The 22,752-nt window shown below is 52.5% G+C and overlaps 1 protein-coding gene across 1 annotated transcript in view; it reads left to right on the top strand.

Annotated features, from left to right (window-relative positions):
* The first annotated feature begins 1,812 nt into the window (after positions 1 to 1,812).
* Positions 1,813 to 22,752, top strand: part of PFKFB3 (6-phosphofructo-2-kinase/fructose-2,6-biphosphatase 3) — an 80,358-nt gene continuing 59,418 nt past the window's right edge. Inside the window, exon 1 of the mRNA XM_043478721.1 lies at positions 1,813 to 1,958. Within this exon, the coding sequence (XP_043334656.1) occupies positions 1,943 to 1,958 (16 nt within the window). The 5' untranslated portion in view covers positions 1,813 to 1,942. The remainder of the gene's footprint in view (positions 1,959 to 22,752) is intronic.

Genomic DNA, 22,752 nt, shown 5'->3' with positions numbered 1-22,752 from the left:
GTCAGGAGGAGCCCCTGGAGAAGGGGATGGCTACCCACCCCAGTATTCTTGCTTGGAGAATTCCATGAACAGAGGAGTTTGGTGGGCTATAATCCACGAGGTTACAGACTCGGACATGACTGAGCAACTAACGATAACATAGAGGATGTAAGTCAGGAGCAGCTACACAGAGGAGATGCAGGGGGCAGGTGAGAGGGAAGGGGGGCAGAGAACCTCCAGGTCTCCTTGGGTGCCTCAACCTCCCAGCACCTCCACATGCCCACCATCCAGAAGCTCTCCCAACCCTGCCATGGTGGGGTTTTTGACTGAGGTTTCGTTTTGGAGGTATGATTAATTAAATCATTGCCCATTGGTGATTGAGCTCCATGTCCAGTCCTCTAATCATGCTGGGTCTTTCTGACCACCCGCTCCTATCCTGAAACTATTGAGGGGCTCCTGGCCACCGCTCTTCTCACTAGCATACAGAAGATCACCCCAGTGATTTCAAAGGTTTTAGGAGCTGTGTGCCAAGAACCGGTACAAAGACCAAAGATTCCTTACTGTATTTCACAGTCAGTCACTCAAGTCCATAGAGCAGTAAAGGTGCCAACCAGAAGGACAAAAGGGCTGTCATCGCAAAGTGCACGTCCTCTGGCTTCGGTGACTCAGAGCAGTCTGCATCTGTGATGTGCGGTCCTGTGCACTTTATCTGGCCTTAGATAAAATGTGCCTTCCGTGGCAGCTCAGACCATGGAGTAAAGTGCACGGCCACCAGGCATTATGCTCACAGCGGGAAAAGGGCAGAGGGAGCTGAGCGTGGAATTGAATCTGGGGCTCCCCCAGCTGTCCTTCACTTCCTGCTCCAGGGGGCAGACTGAAGCCCACACTCACCAGGGCTCACTAGCCAGCTCTCCAGCGGGGTCCATGTAACAGTGTCTTTCCAAAAGGCTCCACCAGGGCCCTTGACAGTCTGACCCAATGGCCACTTCCTTCTTTCAAAACAGGGTGCGGTGGGGCTGGGGGCGGGGGTGGGGGTGAGGAGGTAGTCAGGACTATTAACCAGTAATGGTTCTGATTCTGATTAAGAAAAAAATTTTAGAAACCAAACTATGGGCTTTGATTTTTCCAGCTCACCTGGTTGGTAGTTTTCACTACATAGAAATGCCAATTACTATTTGCATGGATGCTTTAAATATTAGATCAGGAGATTGTGCTAACATCTTCAAACTGTAACGTGAAATAGCACTTGTCACAGGAATTAACTCCTACTTGACTGGAAGGATGACCTGCCTTTGAGGCTTTTTGAGTCCATCATATTATAAAGCATTTTCTCAGGTGCTGGTCTCGCAAGCAAACCAGTAACTTGAGGGGCGACGCCCCTCCTCCATTTCTCTGGGTTACAGTTCCCTAAGTCCCACTACCATCATTATTTTTTTAACATACTTATTGAGCTGTGCGTGTGGCTGCTCCCTCCAGCCCTCATTTAATTTCAAATCAGTTCAGCCAGCGTTGGAGCCATCTCCTGGGTCTGAGGACAAAAAGATTAAAATGGAATAAAGTTCTCCCAACACTTCCAGGGATGAAGCGCTCCCAGCAGCCCGAAGGCTTTGATAAGGGAGTAGATTTTTGTTCCGGATCAGGAGTTTCCGCTCAGATGCGTCAGGAGAGGCAGGCCAGGCGTCGGGGAGCTCGGGACCCAGACCCTAGCAGTGGCTGGGAGACCGCCGGCGCTGGCCGGCCGGCCGGGGGAGCAAGGGTTAAACGGTTTCCGTGAGGCCCGCCCCGGGGCCGCGCTTCCCGCTCCGCCGCGGTTCCTCCCTCCGCCGGTGACGCGCCGGCCTTTGCCCAAATATGTCCCTTTCCCCTCCCTCGCCCGACACCCGGCGCCCGCAGGCGCCCCCGAGCCACGGGGCTGGCACTCGGACGTCGCTCGGCCTCAGTGTCCCGGGAGCACTTTTCCGCAATGCCCTTCCGAAAAGGTAGGCGGGGTCCCCGCGGAGCGCGCCCCGGCCGGGGTGGGAGACCTGAGCGGCCAGGTGCCCGGGGAGGCCGGTAGGGCGCGGGGAGCCGGGCGCCGCGGTGTGCCCGCCGGCCCCGCACTGCCCCTCTCCTTCCGTGCGGCCCCTCCGACCCCGCGTCGCCGCCTCCGGCCACCCGGTGGGCTGATCCCCACGTGCCCGAGCCGGTGCGCAGCGCGCACGGCAAAGGCCGCGCGCAGAGCGTGGGTCGCGGTACTTGGACAAACCCGGATCGCGCCGCGGCAAGTTCTGAGATGCAGGTGGAATCGGGCTCTCCCCGCGGGCTGAAGATTTGGGAGGGGAGTGTTCTATGGCGGCCAGAAGTGGCGAGAGGTTGGGAGCGTGGGGTCTCGGCGGCGCGCTCGGGTTGCGGTCCGAGCCTCCCGGAGAGACGGGCGGGGGAGCACGCAGGTGTGGAAGCAGATCCGAGTGGGAGTCCTGCCTCCGGCCTTTTCTACCTCCCCTCTGACTCTCGGGAAGTCGTTTAGCCTACCGGAGTCTCGGTTTCTTCATCCGCAATACGAGCGCGTCAGCTGGGACGTGTGGGACGAGTGAGAGGCGCGCGGGGCAGCCGGCAGAGGAGCGGCCCGCCTACCAGGCAAGACCTGCCTCCCTGTGCCCGGCAGCCTGCACCGAGCTTCCCACCCGGCCCACCTGCAGGCCCTGCTCCCCTGCAGAAAAGCCCCAGCTACTCCCGTGGCCCATTTTCCTGGCGGGGTGATGGAGGCCTTGCTGTGCCCCGGGCACTCCAGAGGTGGGCCAGGACGCTCCATCCTCAGGTCGGAGCCCAGGATGGATGGAGGAGGCTCGGTTTACTTTCCAAACAGAGCCGTCTGATTGACTCCTGCTTTTTCTATTTCTGTTGGCAAGGGCTCGGGGACCCACTGTCACTCGGACCCAAGGCTTCCCCACCCCTGCCTGGGTACCAGTGACCCATGCCAGCGACGCCCCCTCGAACACCTGGGGACTGGGGACGGGCTGCGTGGCTTCCTCCCTCTGCCTCCACCCACCTTTCTGGCGTCTCTACACTTCTCTCGTCATCCCAGTTCATCGTCAGATTAATGCTAGGGTTGCCCCGATTACCCTACTGGCCTTTGTCCCTTAAACGGAGGTTGCTATGGTGCCACTGTGAGGTCCTGGTTGTGAAGGGACGTGGTCTGCACTCCCGGCCTGTAGGGATGTTGAGAAGGCAGGTGACAGCTCAGTGTGGGGACTGAGGGTTCTGTCAGGTCCTCGGCTGATGATGTGTGGTCCCAAAGTGACCGGCTTCAATGGCTCCATTATTCCGTATGTAACGGGGCTGCCATGTCTTGGACACTCCCCGGAGTCCCCACCTGACCTCGTGTAGCTGCAGTGTGAATGGTCATTTATCTACTGCGTCCATGGGTCTCTGGAGGCAGACTCCTGGGAGGCACAGCCACTGCTCACTCGGAGGGAGCCCGTCTTGCGCAGGAGGAGTAGGTCCCTGGGCGTCTGAGCCGATGTTCACCTGTGGAGGTTTCCCTCTCTGACAGCCTCATTAAGTCACACACAGCAGACCTTGGTCCTCACGCTGCCCACCATGTTTTGACTTTTCTCCGTAGTCTGAAGAGAAGAACATTGCTGCCTTGACAGGCGAACCCTGCCTCTCTGTTCCATGAATACTGATTCCTGAAGGGTCCAGAGTGTGAGAAACGGGCCTTGTGGCTTTTTCGGAAGGTTTGCTGTGAGTCAGGGAGGGGCTTGGGCAGGCTTGCGGTCCAAGCAGAACTTCCCCACTTGACTGGGTTGGGACCTCCTGTTGAGAAATAAACGCAGTGAGTGGAAATTAGGGTGAGACCAGGTACGTGCAGTCCAGTTCGGTGATGAGACAGCATCGGGACCTGCCAGGAGGTGGAGAGGTCAGCCTGTGAGAGGGGCTGCAGCACTCCATCCCTGGAACAATCCCACTGCTAGAGACTTCTATACATATAGATATACACAGAATATATGCACAGTATATATACTGAGACTTCAGTGTACATATATATACTCTTTTATACTTTAAAGGGGGGAGCCCTTTAAAAAGCCCTTTAAAGTATAAAGTATAAAGTTTAAAGGGGTGGCTCAGCTGGTAAAGAGTCTGCCCGCAATGCCGGAGATCTGAGTTCAATCCCTGGGTCTGGAAGATCCCCTGGAGAAGGAAATGGCAACCCCCTCCAGTATTCTGGCCTGGAAAATTCCATAGATGGAGGAGCCTGGCAGGCTATAGCCCATAGGGTCGCAAAGAGTCGGACATGACTGAGCATCTTCACTCACTCATACTTTAAAGAATTTGAATCTGAATCTATTAAGTATTTTTTAAAAATAACTAAAAAAATGGGAAATGAAAAGACTTTGCTTCTCTCCCTGCAAAACGACGAAAAGCCAGATGGAGGACTCCTTTGTGGCTCACACCCAGAAGGCTAACTGACCGCTGTGTCTCCTAGGCTGTGTTTCTGTGTCTTGCGAGACAGATTCCGAGACCAGCTGGGTCAGGGCCTGGCAGGAAGCACTCAGCCCGCTCACTCCAGGCAAGCTGAGAAGAGCTTAGTGAAGGGCCCATTACAAAGGTCCGGGGTAGGGGAGGGGAAAACCACAGTGGGTATTACAGAAGCCCTAGCAGTCCCACCCCAGGCCGGGGGTAGCTGAAGGTCCAGTGGTCACTGGAGCCGGTGGCTGGATGGGGCCTGCCCCTCTCTGGAGGATGCTGGTGGCTCGTGACCTCGCAGAGACCGCTTGCCGCTCCCTTCCTCTGACCCTAGGGTGTTGGCAGCGGAGGGCCAGGAAGCTCGTGGTGTGCGAGTGGGTCAGCTTGTGGGGACCCGAACCTGCTGGGACCTGGCCTTGCCCTTCATGGCAGTGGGCCTGGGGCGACAAACAGATCGCCACTCAGGCTTTGGTTCTCAGCCTGTGCCTTGCCTCTGGAGGGCCTCAATCGATGGCACTGAATGTAATGAGGACAGGGTTCCGTGACTGCACACCACTTGCTTGCTTGCTCATTCATTTGCTCCTTCACTCATTCATTCTTCAGATCGAGCGTCTGCTGTGCGCCAGGCACGCTGGAGGTTCTCTACCTGTAGTCACACCCCCCGGGTGTGATCCACCTGCTGTGATGACAGCAGCAGGAACCATGTAGCCCAAAAGGGGTGAACGGTGGGGCTGGGGTGGTGGGCAGAAACCTTCGATGACCTTCCCCGCCAGCCGAGGGGATGACATGCCAGCACCATGTTCATGCTATTCACATGTTCACCATGCTCACACCCTCCCTCTCTCCTTGGTGGTTCCAGGGTGCTGGTGGCTGTGTGTGGGGGGAGGGGAACAGAGTGGGACCCTTGGTTGAACTGCTGGAATCTTGAGATGGGCTAGAGTGAGAATGAAACATCCTGATGTGGACCATCAGGGAAAATCGTGAGAACAAAGGGGGCAGCAAAAACTTATGTGGGAACCCAGGGGGAAGGCGGCGAATCGGGTGATTAAATCTGTGAACCTGGCACGTCCCCCTCTGGAGGACTTTGAAACCAGGCTGGATGGTGATTTTCAAGGGGGTGGAGGGGTGCTCCGTTCCGAGTCTGGGGCTTGGACCAAATTCTTGGGACACTTCCAGGTGGAGGAGCTGAAAAAAATATCTTTAGATGGTGGAGTCCTAGGTGTTCCTGCATGTCCCACCTTCAGAAGGGATGGGGAGAGGGATGAGGTTCTCATAATAAATAACCATGAGAAACCAAACTCACCCTTAGGGAGCACCTTCCAGTCCGGGGGTGAGAGCTCTGCATGTGTGCACTTACCCTCTCAACCACCCCGGGGCTGTTACGTCCACTGCAAGGGTGAAGGAGTGAGGCTCTGTATGCAGCGGTCAGCTCTGGGGCAGAGCAGAACCGGACGGATGCTTTGCCTTTCCAACTCGGCCTGCGATGATAGGCTAGGTGGGGATGTGGTACTTTGTGCGTCAGGCTGAGACTGCGCAGCCTGAAAAGTCTGCAGTTATGGACCAGCAGCGTTTTCCACGTTAGACAAGAGCAGAGAGAAACTCAGATGCCTGAATCTTCTGAGTCCCTGAGGGAGGCCCGAGGAGGGCATGGGGCTGCACGTGGAGACAAGTCGTGTTCCCGTCTCTCCCGTGGCCCTGAGGTCACACCTGTCAGGGGCAGGACTCAGTGCCCTGGTTCAGTCAGATGATTTGCTGCAGCTGCCCAGGGACCTGCCCTGTCCCCTGCCGGGAGTGGAGGCACAAACCAGTGCCTCCATCACAGGAGAGGAGGCACCTGAGGGGTTCCCACCAGTGAGCTGCTGGCAGTGGGTTTTTGGACCCCAACTCGGGCTCTCTCCTTCCTTTCTCTCCCAGTAGGATTGCAAAGAGCAGACCCCGACTCTACCCTCCAGAAGGCTGGGCTGGTCCCCCGTCCCTCCATCAGCCCCTGCGCTCCGGCGCGGGGCCAGCACCGCCCTCTGCTCTGGTGCAGGCAGGCCGTGTCGTGGGGCGCTCTCCTCCTGTGGGTCCGGGGCAGCTTGCTGAGCAGGAGGCTCCATCTCAGAGACTCTGCCCCAGGGAAGGACCTGCCAGCCAGGCCGTCCATCTCATTTCCTTGAGGGCCTCTGTTCCCCACAGGATCTTCTGCTTTGTCCTCCCAGGCCTTCGATCCCTGAGCTGTGCCCCTCTAACGCTTTCCTGTTCCCTTAAAGTATGTCCTCTGCTGTGGTCCATGTCCTCAGCATCCAGTGGTGGCCCCCAGGACCCCCATGCTCCCACATCTGGGCTCCCCGCCCGCATCCTCTCCCCTGGGGGAGCCAACCGCCCCCTCCCGGGTTGGGGAGGGGGAGATGTACCATCCTTCCTGGTACATCTGCACACACGTGGATACACACACCAGCTTCTGGTCCTGCCTTAAGGCCCTGCTCAAGTTCAAGTCTTCTCTGCCCTGTTTTCCATCTATTCTGTGCAGATGGGGCTCTTGCAGACACTTACTTGTGCTCAGTTTGCTTGCCCTCGATTTGGGGAGGGTCTGGATCTCATACTTCTGTCCAGCCAGGCGGTTGCAAGTGCTTCATAAATCTTTGTGCCTGGTTAGTTTGTCCAAAACTCCAGTTTTCTCTGCGGTAAGCAGTTGTAGAGCCAAAGTAAGACTGTCAGATTCCCTGATCACTGCAAGATTTACGGTCATGCTCCCACGTGTAATCTAAAATAAAGACATAAATGTAAGCAAGGCGGACACACTTGTGATTCTGACGATGGTCACTATTTTTTGGTGCTTCTGGGTAGGACAGTTAGGTCCTTAACAACAGCACCTGATGCTGCGCGCCTGAGTGTGGTCTGCACCTTCGTGGTTTCAGACCTGTGGGCCCCGTGCAGGTGGATGCTCTTCTCTTCTCCCTGTGGAGTTAAAAATGCCCATTGCTCACATGTGCTCAGGATTTGTGGATCCATGAAGTGTCTGAGCCTCCAGCACGCCCCCCGCCCCCCTCCTCCCCTGCAGGGGACATGAGTCTCTTCTTGAACTTCACAGGGTTTTCCCAGGGCAGGCCTGCCTGAGCCATCACCTGTCTCCCAGCACCCAGCTCCTTTGTGGGTGGCCTTCCTGTTCCTCCTGATCTCCAGTGGGTACTGGGAGGTGCAGACAGCCCTTGGCTGACCATTTGGAAACAAAGGGGGTGGCACCCTGAGATTGCTCCAGCTCCGGCCCAGAGACCGATGCTTCTCCCCAGCTTGGATGCTTGTCACACATGCTTCCTGCTCTGTCTGCCCCTCCAAGCTCCTTAGCTAAGCTGGGCTGTGGGAGGCAGGGGGGGTCCCCCCACTGGACTGTGTCCTCCAGGGACTCTGTCCTGGGCACCCTGGACAGCCTCTCCCAGCAGCTCCAGGGTCTGGGCTGACGTCTCAGGAGAGTGGCAACTGAAGGTGTCCTGAGTGCCAGGGAGAAGCGGACTCTCATCCCACTGGCCTGAGATGGCCCGTCTGGATACTGGCTGCTTCTGTGTCCAGGGACTGAGCCGGGGGGCGCAGCCGGGGTGGGGGGCATGTTGAAGCCCTGGGCAGGGGCTAGGCAGGCGGTGTGTGAGCAACGGGAGGGTGTGGGGCTGTCCCACCCTGGCTGCCCCTGCTGGGACAGGCAGGGGTGCTGATGCTTTTGAGGGAACAAATGTGTTCTTTCCGAGGACCGACTGCTTTGGTGTTTTGACTGTGGGCTTGACCTGCTGAACCTCTAGTGGGGTTCAGGGAAGCCTCCCCCTGAGGCTGCTTGGGCTCATCCGGAGGCCTGGGGACCTGGGCCCGTCCAGTCAGAGGGAGAACAGGGTTCCATCAGCCCGTGGGGGTGGACAGGAGCTTAGCGAGATACAGGAAGAGAGAGGGAGAAAGACCGGAGCGGACGCTAGGGAAGGCCTGGCCCCTGGCGGCCCCAGGGCGGCGGGGCGGCAGGTGCCGGCCGGGGACGGGGCTCCAGGGCACCATCTGTCTTATTTCTGGCCGCACACTTCGGCTATGCTTAGTCGCTCAGTCACATCTGACTCTTTGCAACCCCATGGACTGTAGCCCGCCAGGTTCCTCTGTCCGTGGGGATTCTCCAGGCAAGAACACTGGAGTGGGCTGTCTTGCCCTCCTCCAGGAGATCTTCCCAATCCAGGGATCGAACCCAGGTCTTCCACATTGCAGGAGGATTTTTTACTGTCTGAGCCACCACAGAAGCCCACACTTGGGTTAACTGGGGTTTTTATTTAAAAAGTCTAATGTGCCAGAAATTTTGATTTAATGGTACTTGGTTGATGCCTGGACAGAAAGATTCATGAGACAGTCTCATCCTTAGCATACAGGTACATGGTGACATTTCCAGTCAGTTCCATTTCATTAACAAGGAGGCTGGTCAAGCTTCAGCAAACCCACTTCAAGGCCATGAACAAGGAGAACCCAGCACTCCTGAGAACGCTCTTGTTGCACCTCAGGGACCAGGAAGCCCTCAGGGCGCTTCCAGACTTCTTGCCGCTTGGGCTCTGGATGTGACTGAGGGTCTCTGGCAGGTCTGGGGGTGCAAGGGACCTTCCCAAACTCAGTGGGGTGGGGGGCTCTGTGAATCTGCATCAAAGGAGGGAGGCCCCCACCACGCAGCCATCCATCTGCAAGGGCCACCTTTTTCTGGGGAAACATCAGAAAACGGATGTTTGGGGAACACAAGGAAAGAGTTTTAGCTGAGGAACTTGGGAGAAAAGGCAGGAGACGCACTGGGAGGCCAGATGGGCTGCCTTGGACGACCCCGACCCTGCGATGTTACTTCAGTCGCCTCCAGAAGTCCTTCCATTGCGCGGCACGTGTCTGTCCTTCGCCTCGTGGAGCAGGATCGGGTGAAGTGCCAAGGGTGCAGCAGGGATCTGGTCAGATGCCTGCCCTCGTGGGCTTCCATTCTGACGGGGAGACAGACGTAACAGGCGAGTCAGTGAGCACCGCGTCTGTCCACGGGGTTTCCGCGCTGGGTAGGAAAATAACACAGGAGAGACCAGGGAAGGCAGGGTTGGGGGGTGCTGCTGTTTGCAATAGGATGGTCACTGAGGGGACATTTGAGCAGGGACCGAAGGGAGTGGGGAGTGAACCATGTGGTTTCTTAGGAGAGTGTCTGGCAGGGGGGTGTGTAGACGCAAAGGCCCCGCGGCTGCAGTGGGCTGAGTTTGGAGGTGGGAGGGGCTGGTGTGGGCTGGGTGTGGGTCACGGTTCAGAAGGGGTGGGTGGGTGGGTGGTGTGGGTCCTCAAGGCCGTTGTAAGGCCTTGGCCTCCTTCCTGCAGTGGGATGGGAGGGCCCGGGAGGGACTTGGTGGAGGGCAGGCACAAATCAACTATATTATAAAATCTTCAGGCTGGCACGTGGGGGCCCTCCTGGGACCAGACTGCAGGCGATGTATTCAGGCGGTAGAGACGGCAGGTCTGTGGATGGATCGGATGTGGAGGGAGAGAGAGTTGGGGCGACTTCCACGACTGCCCCCAGCTGACCTGTGGACATGCTGGGCACGTTACTGTTAAGAGTCGCGTGGTCAGCAGAGGGGGCCGGTCACAGTGGGGCTGCGGGGCTCGGTGACTGCTGAGTAACCGTGAGAAGATTCAGGATTGGGACTTGGCAAGCGGACATCTGCAGAGATCTGTTTTGCTCTGGGCTGATCTCCAGACAGACGCTTTTTGTAAGAAGAAACTGGCTTTCAAGTCAAATCAGCGTTGACCGTTCTTTTTTTTAAAAAAATATTTATTTGGCTGCATCGGATTTTAGTTGCGTCATGCGGGATCTTTCATTGCAGCACACGGACTCTTTAGTTGCAGCACGCAGGCTTAGTTGCCCTGCGGCATTTGCAATCTTCAGTACCCGCTGCTGCTGTTCCGTCACACAGTCGTGTCTGACTCTGCGACCCCGTGGACTGCAGCACGCCGAGCTTCCATCTCCTTCCCTGTCTCCTGGAGCTTGCTCAAACTCATGTCCATTGAGTTGGTGATGCCATCCAACCATCTCATCCTCTGTCATCCCCTTCTCCTCCTGCCTACAGTCTTTCCCAGCATCAGGTCTTTTCTAATGAGTCTCTTTGCATCAGGTGGCCAAAGTACTGGAGCTTCAGCTTCAGCATCAGTCCTTCCAATGAATATTCGGGTTGATTTCATTTAGGATTGACTGGTTTGATCTCCTCACTGTCCAAGGGATTCTCAAAAGTCTTCTCCAGACAGTCTTCTAGTTCCCCGACCAGGAGTCGAGTCTGTGCCCCTGAGATCTCCCCATTTTAGCATCGACAGTCCCCAGAGCCAGCTGCCTCCTCATCCCGAGCAAACTGGGATGGCGGATACCTGACCCACCTTCAGCCAACCCTCGTGCCTTGGCTCGATGACCCCTGGATGGCCTCTTGTTGGAGAAGTAGGTTTGAAAACATCATATTGGAGCAACAAATAGAATCCAAGTTATTTTTATGGCCCTGGGTTACAGGCTGGAAAGTATGAAGATAAGTTTCAAAGCAATTCTGTCAGCAGACAGAGTAGAAAATCAGAACAAGAATGTTATCAGCAACTTGCAGTAATAACAGCAAAGGAATCTGAATCTGCAAATTGCCTGGCTTCTGCACGAAAAGCCTAAAACTCAAATGTCATCCCTTTTTCACAAAAATGAGTCAGTCAGCATCCACTTTACCATGAGTCATGTTTGCTGTCATGATATCATTTCCCAGACGTAAAAATGGGGAACAAAACACGGAACCCACTTCAAGCTGAAATCATGTTTGGTGCAAATCCCAGATGATATAAAAGCTTTTTTGTATAAAGTCATTTGAATGCAGGAAAAGGTCACGTGGTCACAGACTGCTTTAGAGGAAATTGGTTTCTTCACGTTATAAAACTTCTACAGGCTTCATTTGTGGATGCCTCCTAATACATAATACAGGGCATGACGGTAAACCGGTCATCCGCGCTCCAGGAGCACCAGCTGTGCCCAGCAAGGGGGGCGGCCTGTGTGTCTCTGTGGCCGTGTTCCTTTCTCTGGCTCCTGTTAGAAATAACCAAAGGCCTGGGAAAACCTTTTAGAAATCAGCCAGTGTGTAATGGGATGAAGGAGAAAAAGAAATCCCGCCTCTTCACTGCTCAGGAAAGTGCAGGTGGAGAGCGCGGTGGAAGGCACCGTTTGACCCTTCTTTGCTGACAGACAGGAAGGCTGGCGTTATGGAGTGTTGGGTAGAACGTGAACCAGAAGGGTGGTCTGACATATTGCTGGACGGTGAGTGAACTGACGCGAGTGCCTGGGAAAGAGTCTGGAGCTGCCTTATAAAGTGGACACCCACACAGCCTGTCACCAGGCATCATTCTTTGTCACCAGGTGTCACTCGGGTGTGTCACTGAGGGAGACTCCTGGGCAGCTGGTGTCCCCTAAGACTCTGTTAGGAATCCCTTTAGACACCCCGAAAGCACATGAACAGAAGCCTGAGTTCATTCTTGGTATAGCCCCATTATGGAGTATTCTGTGGCCATCTGAATGAGCTACACTCTGAAGACAGCTACACTCAGTATTGTCCATGACTATTAAAAAAAAACGCAAAACATTGGATACAGATGCTTTTTAAAAAATAAAAACTACAAAATCTAAGCAATATGCTTTTTTAAAACCTTGTTCCCTATTTATAGCTTTTTAAAAAAAATAATTAATTTGGCTGCACTGGATCTTAGTCGCGGCACGTGGAATCCTCGTTTTAGCATGGGGATCTAGTTCCCTGCCCAGGGATGGAACCCGGGCCCCCTGAGTTGGGAGTTCGGAGTCTTAGCCACTGGACCACCAGGGAAGTCCTAGAATTGCTTGGTTTTAAATGGGTGAATTATGTCTCAAGAAAGCCGTTCCAAAAACCAAACAAAAAGAATTCATCGTCTTCATGGCAGCTGCTTTCTCAGCTTTCAAGAAGCAAGGTTTTGTCTCGACTTTCTGGATGAGCAGAAAGAGAGAACGATTTCACAGACCCTGCCAAGGTGACGGATGACCAGGAGGAACAGCCGAGGCTGGTTCTGGGTTCCAGTCTCTGTCTGGACTTCTGCCCGCCCACCACGTCTTTCTGCTTGTTGCGAGGGCGCCGGGTTCCGGGCAGGGGTGACGTGGACCTTGGCCTGGGGGTGCCCCAGGCGACCTCAGGGGGCATGGGAGAGCATACTGGGTGGGCAGGAGGGACTTGATTCCAGTCCTGTGATGTCTCTGCCTGTTGGGGGGCCTCTGATGGTCCCTTCATCTCTTGAGACTTATGTTCTCTTCTATAAAAGGAGGAATTGGCTGGGTCATCTCTTCCAGCAAGTGCACTGTGAGATTCTAATGATCCTCTTTCACCTCTCATGCTGTTAGGGTTGGTTTCTTCAATATGCATTTGAGTTTTAGTCCCCAAAGGCCTACAGTAATGATTCCTACCTTTAACTGGTGATACATGTGGTATATTTAGCTATCTTGATGGGTATGCTGTAGGTCTTTCAGTTTTCATTAATCCCTCTTCTTCATCCCCTCTACAAAGTGTGCGTCACACTAAGAGCTGGTATATAGGCGACTTGAACAAGTCACAACAGGACAGTCTCTCCTGCTCTGAAGTGTCACCTGGTCCTAATCTGGGGATCCACATACCTGACGTCTTTGGTGATTACAAAAAAGTGGTTTACACCAAGACCTAAGTGAGTCTTTTCTGTTATTGGCTTATGTTTTATGTGTTTTTAAGCTGAGGTATAACAAATATAGGGCAAGTGTTCAAATCTTGATCAGTCTCTACACGTCTATAGGTGTTGAATTCACTAAGACATTAGAAGCAATCCTTTACTTTGCAAGATCTAGCCCTTTCTCCCTCTCCAGAGGTAATCGTGGTTCCTATGCCATAGTGTGTGTTCACTCCATTTCCCCAGCTGGACCGTAAGCTCCTGGGCAGTGTCCCCTTGTCCAGCCTTGGGCCTGATGTGATTGATAACCACATACGGAATTAACTAAAGAATTAGTAGGAACATTAATACTTCAGGCCTCAAAGGATATCACTCTCTAACTTGAGGGTCTTTCTTTCTTCTTGATTAACTTACTAATGGAATCTTCTCCCAGCACCTGACAGTGATCGCACGGAAGGTCCACGCAGGGGAGCCTGCCCTTCAGGGAAGGAGCACAAGGCTGCAGAGCCAGTGCTGTGTCCAGAGGCTCTGGGCTTTGTAGCCCCCTGGCTCGGGAGCCCGCAGCCCCTCAGCCTCCGTGTGTTGTTGACCCTGTAACACCGCTCTGATGACTTCTCTGAGGGGCGTTTCCACAGGTTTTATTCTGCGTTGTACCTCTCCTCCGTTGTTCTGCCTGGTTAACAAGTCAAATGCCTCTTTTTCAGAAGGGGACTAGTCTGGGTTAGACACTGTCCTCTTCGAGTTACTTAGATTGAAGTCCTAAGTTACTCCAGCCGGGACACCTGGTGTCCCATTCACACAGGGCGTCTGGGGGGACGGGCAGAATGAATCAGAACCCCTGAGAGGAGGGCCCTGGAACACGAGATAACAGAGTTCAGGCTGTCCTGGGTCTCCTCCCGAAGGCTTGAGAACCATAGTAGCAAGTGTGTGATGAATGAATGGCGCAGGCCTGGCCGACCTCCTGTAATGAAGGAGACATGAAATGTTTAAATGACAGCAGAAATGTGTCCCAGCACAACTGGCCAAAGTGGGGACCTTGGTTTCAGGAGACCTTTTCAGTGACCCCGTGTGCTTCTTAATTATCAATGTCCACGTCGCTCTTTTGATCTGCACCCACCCTCCTCAGAGTCCGTTATAAAGAGGCCCCCTCCGAGCATGTGAGCCTCCCTGGGGGGACACTGCCCTGCTGAGAAGGCGGCCTGGGAGTAGATGGAAACCTTTCTGCAGCGAACGTTGGACAAGACACCTGGGAGTCGTTTGCCCCAGACATGTCCCTTTCACTGCCTATGTATTTTATTTGTGTGTCTACACGAACAAGATGTTTGATTTACGTTCGATGACTCAGAAAATAGTTCTCAGGTCCACAAGCTTTCATTGCATGTGTCAGCAATGAGTGATACTCCTTGCCTGGAGGAAGTTTTCCATTTCTATCTGTATCACTTTCTACTTTAAAAAATGTTAAGCATTTAGCAAAGTTGCAGGCACAGCACAGGGGATGACCCGCATTGCCTGGATTCCCCAGCGGTTGTTGCATTTTACTGTGTTATTGTCTCAGGGTGTTTCGTTGTTGCTGAAACACTTGAGACTTCATTGCAGACATCCTAACACTTCATCCCTAGATACTTTAGCGTGTTCCTCCCAAAATCAAAAAGAATGTTCTCTTAAATTATCCATATGAATTCGAGGATTTTTAAAATGATGATCACATGTGTTAGAATCCAATCCTGACCTGATGGATTTTAATGCTCAAAACGTCCCAGATTTAACAGACACCCTTTCAAGTCGGCTGCCATGTCTTTTCGACACATTCCCTTTGCCTTTTGAGCTCTTCCTTGTTTTTCTGGCACCCCAGGTGCTTTATTGCTATATCCTGTGTCAGCCTTGGGATCAGCGGCTGCTCCAAAGAGCCCTGGTTTCTTTCACTGGAGGATGGTGGTTAGAAGTCAGACCTGGGCTCTGGTTTGATTTTTGCTCATGGGCTACCATTGTTTCTGGGGACTTTTCAGTGGATAGAGCTAGGAAACATGCTTTTAAAAAATATAAATTCATACTGCTCTCATTCTGGTCCAATACCAGATATCTCTTCCTCTCCTTCCTCCCAATTTTGCATATTTACCTTTTATATTTTCCCAAGGAATCTTTTTTTTTTTTTTAAATCTCGGGGTTTCCCTGGCAGTCCAGTGATTAAGACTCCACACTTCCACTGCAGGGGGCATGGGTTCGATCCCGTCAGGAAACTTAAGATCCCAGAAGCTGCACAGTGAGCCATTTTTTTTTTTTTTTTTTTTTTAATCTTCACTCTCCTTTACTCCTGGTGTTATTGATTTGGTACCCAAAATTCCTTGTGCTGAATAATTGATTCCCCATGAGCGATGGAAGTGAGTGGATCATAAATTCAGTGCACAGGTGGGGGCTGACCGTCCTATCTTCTGGGGCCTTAAAAAATATCTGCAGACAGGAGGTCTGAAGGAGACCACAAGCAGGAATACTTTGGTCCTTTCTGTATCTGCCAGTCATTTCACAATGCATGTGTTTTCCTTTAATAGAATTTTTACGGTAAAGTTCAGAGGACGGGGCGTGGCACCCCCGCACCTGCTAGCTGAGTGCTCCCAACTCCTCTGGGCAACAGGCCTGCTCCTCACCCATGGCCACGGGAGCAGATAAGCAACACGCAGCTCGGACCACCAGGCATTTAAAGAAGGAAAGAGGAAATGAAAGAAAAATGTTCGATGAAGATTGCCTCTCCCTCATAAAAAGATCAATAGAAGGGAAAAAATGTTTTTATGGTGAACAGACATATGCCCACAAAGATATGAGACTCAAAAAGCTGCCAGGCAGTTGAACTAAGGACAGGGATGAGTGCCTGGGGGCTTCATAATGAAGGAACGGTGTGGTCCACAACCCCCGCCACGCCCTGCAGACAGGTGTCTCCTGTGAAGCAGCACTGTCTCCCAGAAACAGGACCCCATCTAATGTGAATTTTTCTTATAAAAAGGGTAACTTCTCCTGTGCCTGCGGTCTCTCTAAAATAACCAGCTCAAAATAATCCTTACGCCAGGAGGCATACTTTAGGGTGTCAGGCTCTGCCGCCCTCGATACACCTCCTGGAGCCAGGCTGCGGGCATGGAGGTGGCCCAGAAGCTGGGGGAGAAAGAGGGGCAGGCAGAAGGCAGGTGTCCGCGGGGCCTCCGCCGTGGGAGGCCAGGCAGGAGCCTGCAGGTGGAGCCCTGCCCCAGCGGCCGCCGCCTCGCCCTCCCAGGGCTGATGCTGGGCGCGCAGGTCAGCTGAGCCCGGCTGCCCAGGGAGAGGTCACCCGGGGACACTAGGCGGTGGCGGGAGGGGCAGGAACGGGCGGGGCGGGGCCCGGTGGGCGGGGCGGGGCCCAGTGAGTGGGGCGGGCCGGGCGCGCGGGTGGGCGCGCGGATTGGCTGCCTGCGCAGCGCACGGGCCGATCAGCGCGCGCTCAGCCCCGCCCCGGTACGCCGCACGCCGCGTTCACGTGGCGCCGCCCCAGCCGGCTCAGCGGCAGGTCCTGCACGTGGGCGCGGCGTGGCGTGCACCCCGAGGTACCTGCCGGCGCCGCGTTAGGGTTCCGCGCCTCCCCTCCCTGCGGCCTGGTTTCATTTTCCGGCCTACGGTTCTTTCCGAGAAGGTCCGGGAGTGGCCGTATTTTGTTTAAAGCGCCAGAGGAACTAGGGCGGCAGGTGGTTTGCCTTCCGGGCGGGGCCGGGCGGGCGCGCCGCAGAAGAGGAAGGGGATCCTGGAGGCATTTAAAAAGAGCCCGGACGGGAAGATTGCGTAAGCCCGTGCAGTGTTTTTATCTTCGGGAAGTAAACAGTGCAAGTGGTCGCGTTTCGTTTTCCTGCCCGGCAGAAAGATGTACCAAAAGATGTACCAAACTGATCCTGGACGCGGTGTTCCGTGTGTCACGGTGTAAACAGCTTTCACAGCCTCCCCTGGAGGACGCCTCCAGAGGGTCGGCGGCCACCTTCTGCGTGCGAGCTTTCCCAGCCCCCAGTGGGTTGAGGCTTAGGTGTCTCAAGCTTCGACCCCTAGCTGAACAACTCTTTCCCCAGCCGCTCACCCTCACTCAGAGTCTAGAATGAGTCGGGTCCGTGGAGCTCTGGAGTTAACTTTCGAGAGTGACTCAGCTAGTGGAGGGTCAGGAAACCAAGTCATGTGAGGAGTGGTTGAAGAATTGGGGTGATTAACCCAGACAGGTCCCTAGGGCACACAAACCCAGCTACAAATATGTGAAGGACTCTTGGATTGCTCTGGTACCGTGCTGCCTGAGGGGACAGAACAGGGATGTTTATGGCAGGCAGGTGAATTTCAGGTCAATTACAGAGAAGGGGCAGCAAAGAACCTTGCTGGAGTTTTATCCAGGAACCTGGTACAGATAGGTGCTTACTTGTTTCAGTAGGAAAAGGGTGGAGCTTAGATTCAAACTCTGATCTGCCAAATTCCAGAGCCTTTTCATTTTTCATGATGCATCTGTTTTAATGTAGTGGGTTACTTTGGGGGTAATGACAGTGCCAAAGGGTTTCTGCAGTGATGGAGTGCATTGGACTGGAAGGTTCAGCCAGCCCTGTTTAGCTGTGTCACTGATTTCTGTATCTGATGGAGAAGGAACTTGTCTTGGGCCAGACAAGGATACTAGGGCTACCTGTGAAGGAGGAGGTCTCCCCATTTCACCAGCAAGTCAGATTTTCCACCAGGGCACATGTCTGCTCTGTTGGCCCTGCAAGCGCTCTCACTTGTTTGGAACAGTCCTGACTTTGAGTTTAACAAATGTGATCACAGGGCCCAGTTGTCATCAGTCTTTGCTACAACCTCCCAGCCCATTTTTTGCATCTGACACTCTGCCCCTTGTGCACTCCATCTGTCTAGACTCAGGTAAACATGGGACTAACACAGTAAGAGCTGAGGTCTGGGGTAGCAAGTAACTTTGACCTGAGTATGTCAGTCCTACAGGCAGCATGAGACGCAGTGCCATGAAAAGTCAGGAGGGGAGGGCCCAGGCTGGTTGGATTTCAGTCTGTGGCCCCTAGTGCCTCAAGAGTTCACACTTTTAAACCTTTAGGGAAGATGCATAGAGGAAGTGGCTTTCTTTGAGGTCTTGGATTCACCTTATGAGTTAATATCTTCAAGCTTTCTGAAAAGATGAGCACTTTAGGAGTCATTTTTTTTGTCCCCACTACATGTAGTGTTCAGTATTTCCCATGTTAGCACCCCTGGGAGGAAGGTAGGGGTATGAAATGCATGTAACATAGGAGGCAGAATCCGGTTTTTCTTGGATCTCTAGTGAACCTAGTTACAATTTCTTATAAAAATAACCCAGGGAGAAAATACCAGGCTGAACCCTCTTCCCCTAGAGGAATTTGCCTGTGGCTGCATCCACCCAGCACACAGTTTTTAGACCTCCAGACGGCCGTTGCTGAATGTCTGCTCTTCTTCCTTTCAGTAAGTTTCTTGATTATTCATCCTTAATCTCCTGGGTCCTCCTGTCTCCAGGGTACCAAGACATTGGCCATCTCCCAGGCAGCCCAGCCCAGCCCTGAGCAGCACCACAGAGAGTGAAATGTGTCTGCCTGCGTCCTTCTGGCCTCTTTCTCCCTATCTCTGAAGTCCTCTCCTGCATTCTCCTGTTCCTCACAACCTTCATGGCCATCATCTGAATTTACTTTATCTACTCTTTATTTCTGTCTACTCTGGTTGCTGTGCATGGGCTTTCTCTAGTTGCGGCAAGCGAGGGGCTGCTCTCCAGTTGCCATGCTCGGCCTTCTCGTTGCAGTGGCTTCTCCTGTTTCTGCTCTCACCCTCTAGAGCACCGGCTCAGCAGTGGTGGTGCACAGGCTTCGTTGCCCCACGGTATGTGGAATCTTCATGGACCGGGGAGCAAACCTGTGTCCCCTGCATCAGTAGGTGAACTCTCAACCACTGGACCACCAGGGAAGTCCCCATGGACATCGTCCTAAAGGGATAGTGTTGCAAAGAAGCCAATTCTAACTCCATGATGGAACTGTTTCTTTGATTTGCTTTTCGTTGCTTTTGTTGTTATAATCATATGAAATGGCCTGCTTCAGAGTATCCTTCCCCTCTGCCTGACGGTTAAAGTGCCTTTGTTCAGAACCCTGTCCACCTGTGGCTGGCAGGAAGGAAGAAGTTAATACATCTCCTGCCTGAGGCTTCCCATTCTAGGAGATATTTGCAAGATTAATGGCCTTATTTTGCTTCCTCACCTCCCGGGATCTCTGGTCTATAAAAGAACCTGGAATATAGACCACCCCCCCCAGCCCCCCAGTCATCAGATAGTTATTTTGAGGCACTAGCTTGCCATCTTCTTGGTCAGCTGGCTACCCATGCAAGTGTCTTCCTTGCCTCAACTCCTCATCTCTTGGATTCATTGGCCCATCATTCAGCGAGCAGAGAGCTAAGACTTGGTAACGATAGTAGCTTGGTTTGCATTTTTACTGATGAACATCTTAGGGTTAGGGTGGGGGCAAAGGTTAAATCACATCCTTCTTTTCCCAGCTTGTCCCCTTCTTACCCCAGCCTTCTCACCCTGAAGGACTACTGGGGTGGGGCCCAGATCTCTCGACTGTGAGGTCCCCACTTCTGCTTCTGCTTACTGAGCCTAGGTTCTGCTCCCCAGCCAACTGTCTTTCACTGTTCACTTATAATTCATTTATTTTTTTTTTTTTTAGCTTTTATAATTGGGATTTATTTTATTATTTTTTTTTAATTTTTTTATTAGTTGGAGGCTAATTACTTCACAACATTTCAGTGGGTTTTGTCATACATTGATATGAATCAGCCATAGATTTACACTTATTGCCCCATCCCGATCCCCCCTCCCACCTCCCTCTCCACCCGATTCCTCTGGGTCTTCCCAGTGCACCAGGCCCGAGCACTTGTCTCATGCATCCCACCTGGGCTGGTGATCTGTTTCACCATAGATAGTATACATGCTGTTCTTTTGAAACATCCCACCCTCACCTTCTCCCACAGAGTTCAAAAGTCTGTTCTGTATTTCTGTGTCTCTTTTTCTGTTTTGCATATAGGGTTATCGTTACCATCTTTCTAAATTCCATATATATGTGTTAGTATGCTGTAATGTTCTTTATCTTTCTGGCTTACTTCACTCTGTATAAGGGGCTCCAGTTTCATCCATCTCATTAGAACTGATTCAAATGAATTCTTTTTAACGGCTGAGTAATATTCCATGGTGTATATGTACCACAGCTTCCTTATCCATTCATCTGCTGATGGGCATCTAGGTTGCTTCCATGTCCTGGCTATTATAAACAGTGCTGCGATGAACATTGGGGTGCACGTGTCTCTTTCAGATCTGGTTTCCTCAGTGTGTATGCCAGAAGTGGGATTGCTGGGTCATATGGCAGTTCTATTTCCAGTTTTTTTAAGAAATCTCCACACTGTTTTCCATAGTGGCTGTACTAGTTTGCATTCCCACCAACAGTGTAAGAGGGTTCCCTTTTCTCCACACCCTCTCCAGCATTTATTGCTTGTAGACTTTTGGATAGCAGCCATCCTGACTGGCGTGTAATGGTACCTCATTGTGGTTTTGATTTGCATTTCTCTGATAATGAGTGATGTTGAGCATCTTTTCATGTGTTTGTTAGCCATCTGTATGTCTTCTTTGGAGAAATGTCTGTTTAGTTCTTTGGCCCATTTTTTGATTGGGTCATTTATTTTTCTGGAATTGAGCTGCAGGAGTTGCTTGTATATTTTTGAGATTAATCCTTTGTCTGTTTCTTCATTTGCTATTATTTTCTCCCAATCTGAGGGCTGTCTTATCACCTTGCTTATAGTTTCCTTTGTAGTGCAAAAGCTTTTAAGTTTCATTAGGTCCCATTTGTTTAGTTTTGCTTTTATTTCCAATATTCTGGGAGGTGGGTCATAGAGGATCTTGCTGTGATTTATGTCGGAGAGTGTTTTGCCTATGTTCTCCTCTAGGAGTTTTATAGTTTGATTTTGATCTTGAACCTTTGTGTCTGTTCCTTAGGCTGCCAGGAGGGTGGGGGTGTGTGTGTGTGTGTGTGCGCGCGCGCACGCATGCATGCGCGCATGTGTAAGTGAACTTACCTTTGCTGATTGGTGGGTGTGGGGGAGGAACTGGGAGAAAGAGGTAGTTTTCTGAGGTCTGGAGAGAGGCTCAAAGTCTAAAGAACGCTTAAAAATCTGTCTAAAAAGTGTGTGCATGTTCAGTCGTGTCTGACTCTTTGTGATCCCCCTGGACTGTAACCCACCAGGCTCTTCTGTCCATGGAATTTTTCAGACAAGCCATTTCCTACTCCAGGGGATCTTCCCCACCCAGGGATCTAACCTGTGTCTCCTGCATTGGCAGGCGGATTCTTCGCCACTGCGCCACCTGGGAAGCACCTCTAAAAGGTGTGGCATCCTTAAATGTGTATGTCCTGGGGTGAAATTCCAATTCCTGGGCTCTGCTACAAGATTTGCCATGATAGTCAGAGACCCCAGGGAGGACTGGCCCCTCCCTGCCTCTCACATTTATGTTTTTATAAAGTTTCAATTTCAGTTTTGTATGTGCATTTCCTTGGTGGAGAAGGAAATGGCAACCCACTCCAGTGTTCTTGCCTGGAGAATCCCATGGACAGAGGAGCCTTGTGGGCTACAGTCCACAGGGTCGCAAAAGAGTGGGATAGGACTGAGCGACTTCACTTTCATTTTTAACTTTCCTTGAACCTCCGCCAGCATCTCTCAGGTTTGCACTGGGAAGACTGGTGTTCTTACTGGTTGTGTGTCTGGCTTGCTCTTTGGAATGACTTGACTTTTCCTCTTCCCTGTTTGTAGAAACCTTAAATTAGTAACATTTTGGGAGTCTTTTATTTTTTCCTTTGCATCCAATCTCCTGGACTTCTGCCTGTGGTTATTTGAAGTGGCGGCATTGGGGGATGTGCCTCGGAGGCCCACCCACCGGCTCTCTAATGAGGAGACTGTAGTTTGCTTTCAGTGGGAGAACCAAGTTTACCATTTACTGGAGCTCCAGAAAGAGCCATAGGTCCGTATCCCAAGATAGGAGGCAGTGAGCCTAGAAGCAGTTTAAAAAACTCTGTACTTTGATCCTCATCTAATCCGGAGAGACTGCTTAGATTGTTTGGTGATCTAGAAATCAGAAAGAGGACGGATGGCTTTCACATCAAAAGAGATCCATTCTCCAAGCTCACTCCCACCCTCCTCTGCACCGCGTGTGCATTTTCCTTCCTGTCCCTGCAACAAATGAAGTACAGGAGGACATAATGTTTGAAAGGGACTAGAAACTTTCAGCCACAGAAATTCCTGGGGCGGTGGATGGTGCAGAAGGGGAGATGAAGAAGAAGAGTGGAGGTGGGTAATGTACGAAGGTGATGGTCAAGCAGGAGCAGAGTGTACTGGGGGGTGAGGGGAGTGAGGAGCCGGAGGAGATGACCTATGTATGCCAGGACCCTGAGCTTCCTTCCCTTAATCTCGCTGTTGGGAAAGGCAGGGCACGCTATGTCCCTCCTCAGCCCCCAAAGCATGACTTCAAGTGCCAGAAGAAAATACCACAACTTCTCTTTCTACTAACTGTGAACTCATCCTTCTTCATTTCTAATTTTCAAGCAGGTTTTATAA

Source organism: Cervus canadensis, chromosome 10, assembly GCF_019320065.1.
Source record: "Cervus canadensis isolate Bull #8, Minnesota chromosome 10, ASM1932006v1, whole genome shotgun sequence".
NCBI lineage: Eukaryota > Metazoa > Chordata > Mammalia > Artiodactyla > Cervidae > Cervus > Cervus canadensis.
Note: the sequence above shows the minus strand (reverse complement) of the source record. Positions and strands in the feature narration are given on the sequence as shown.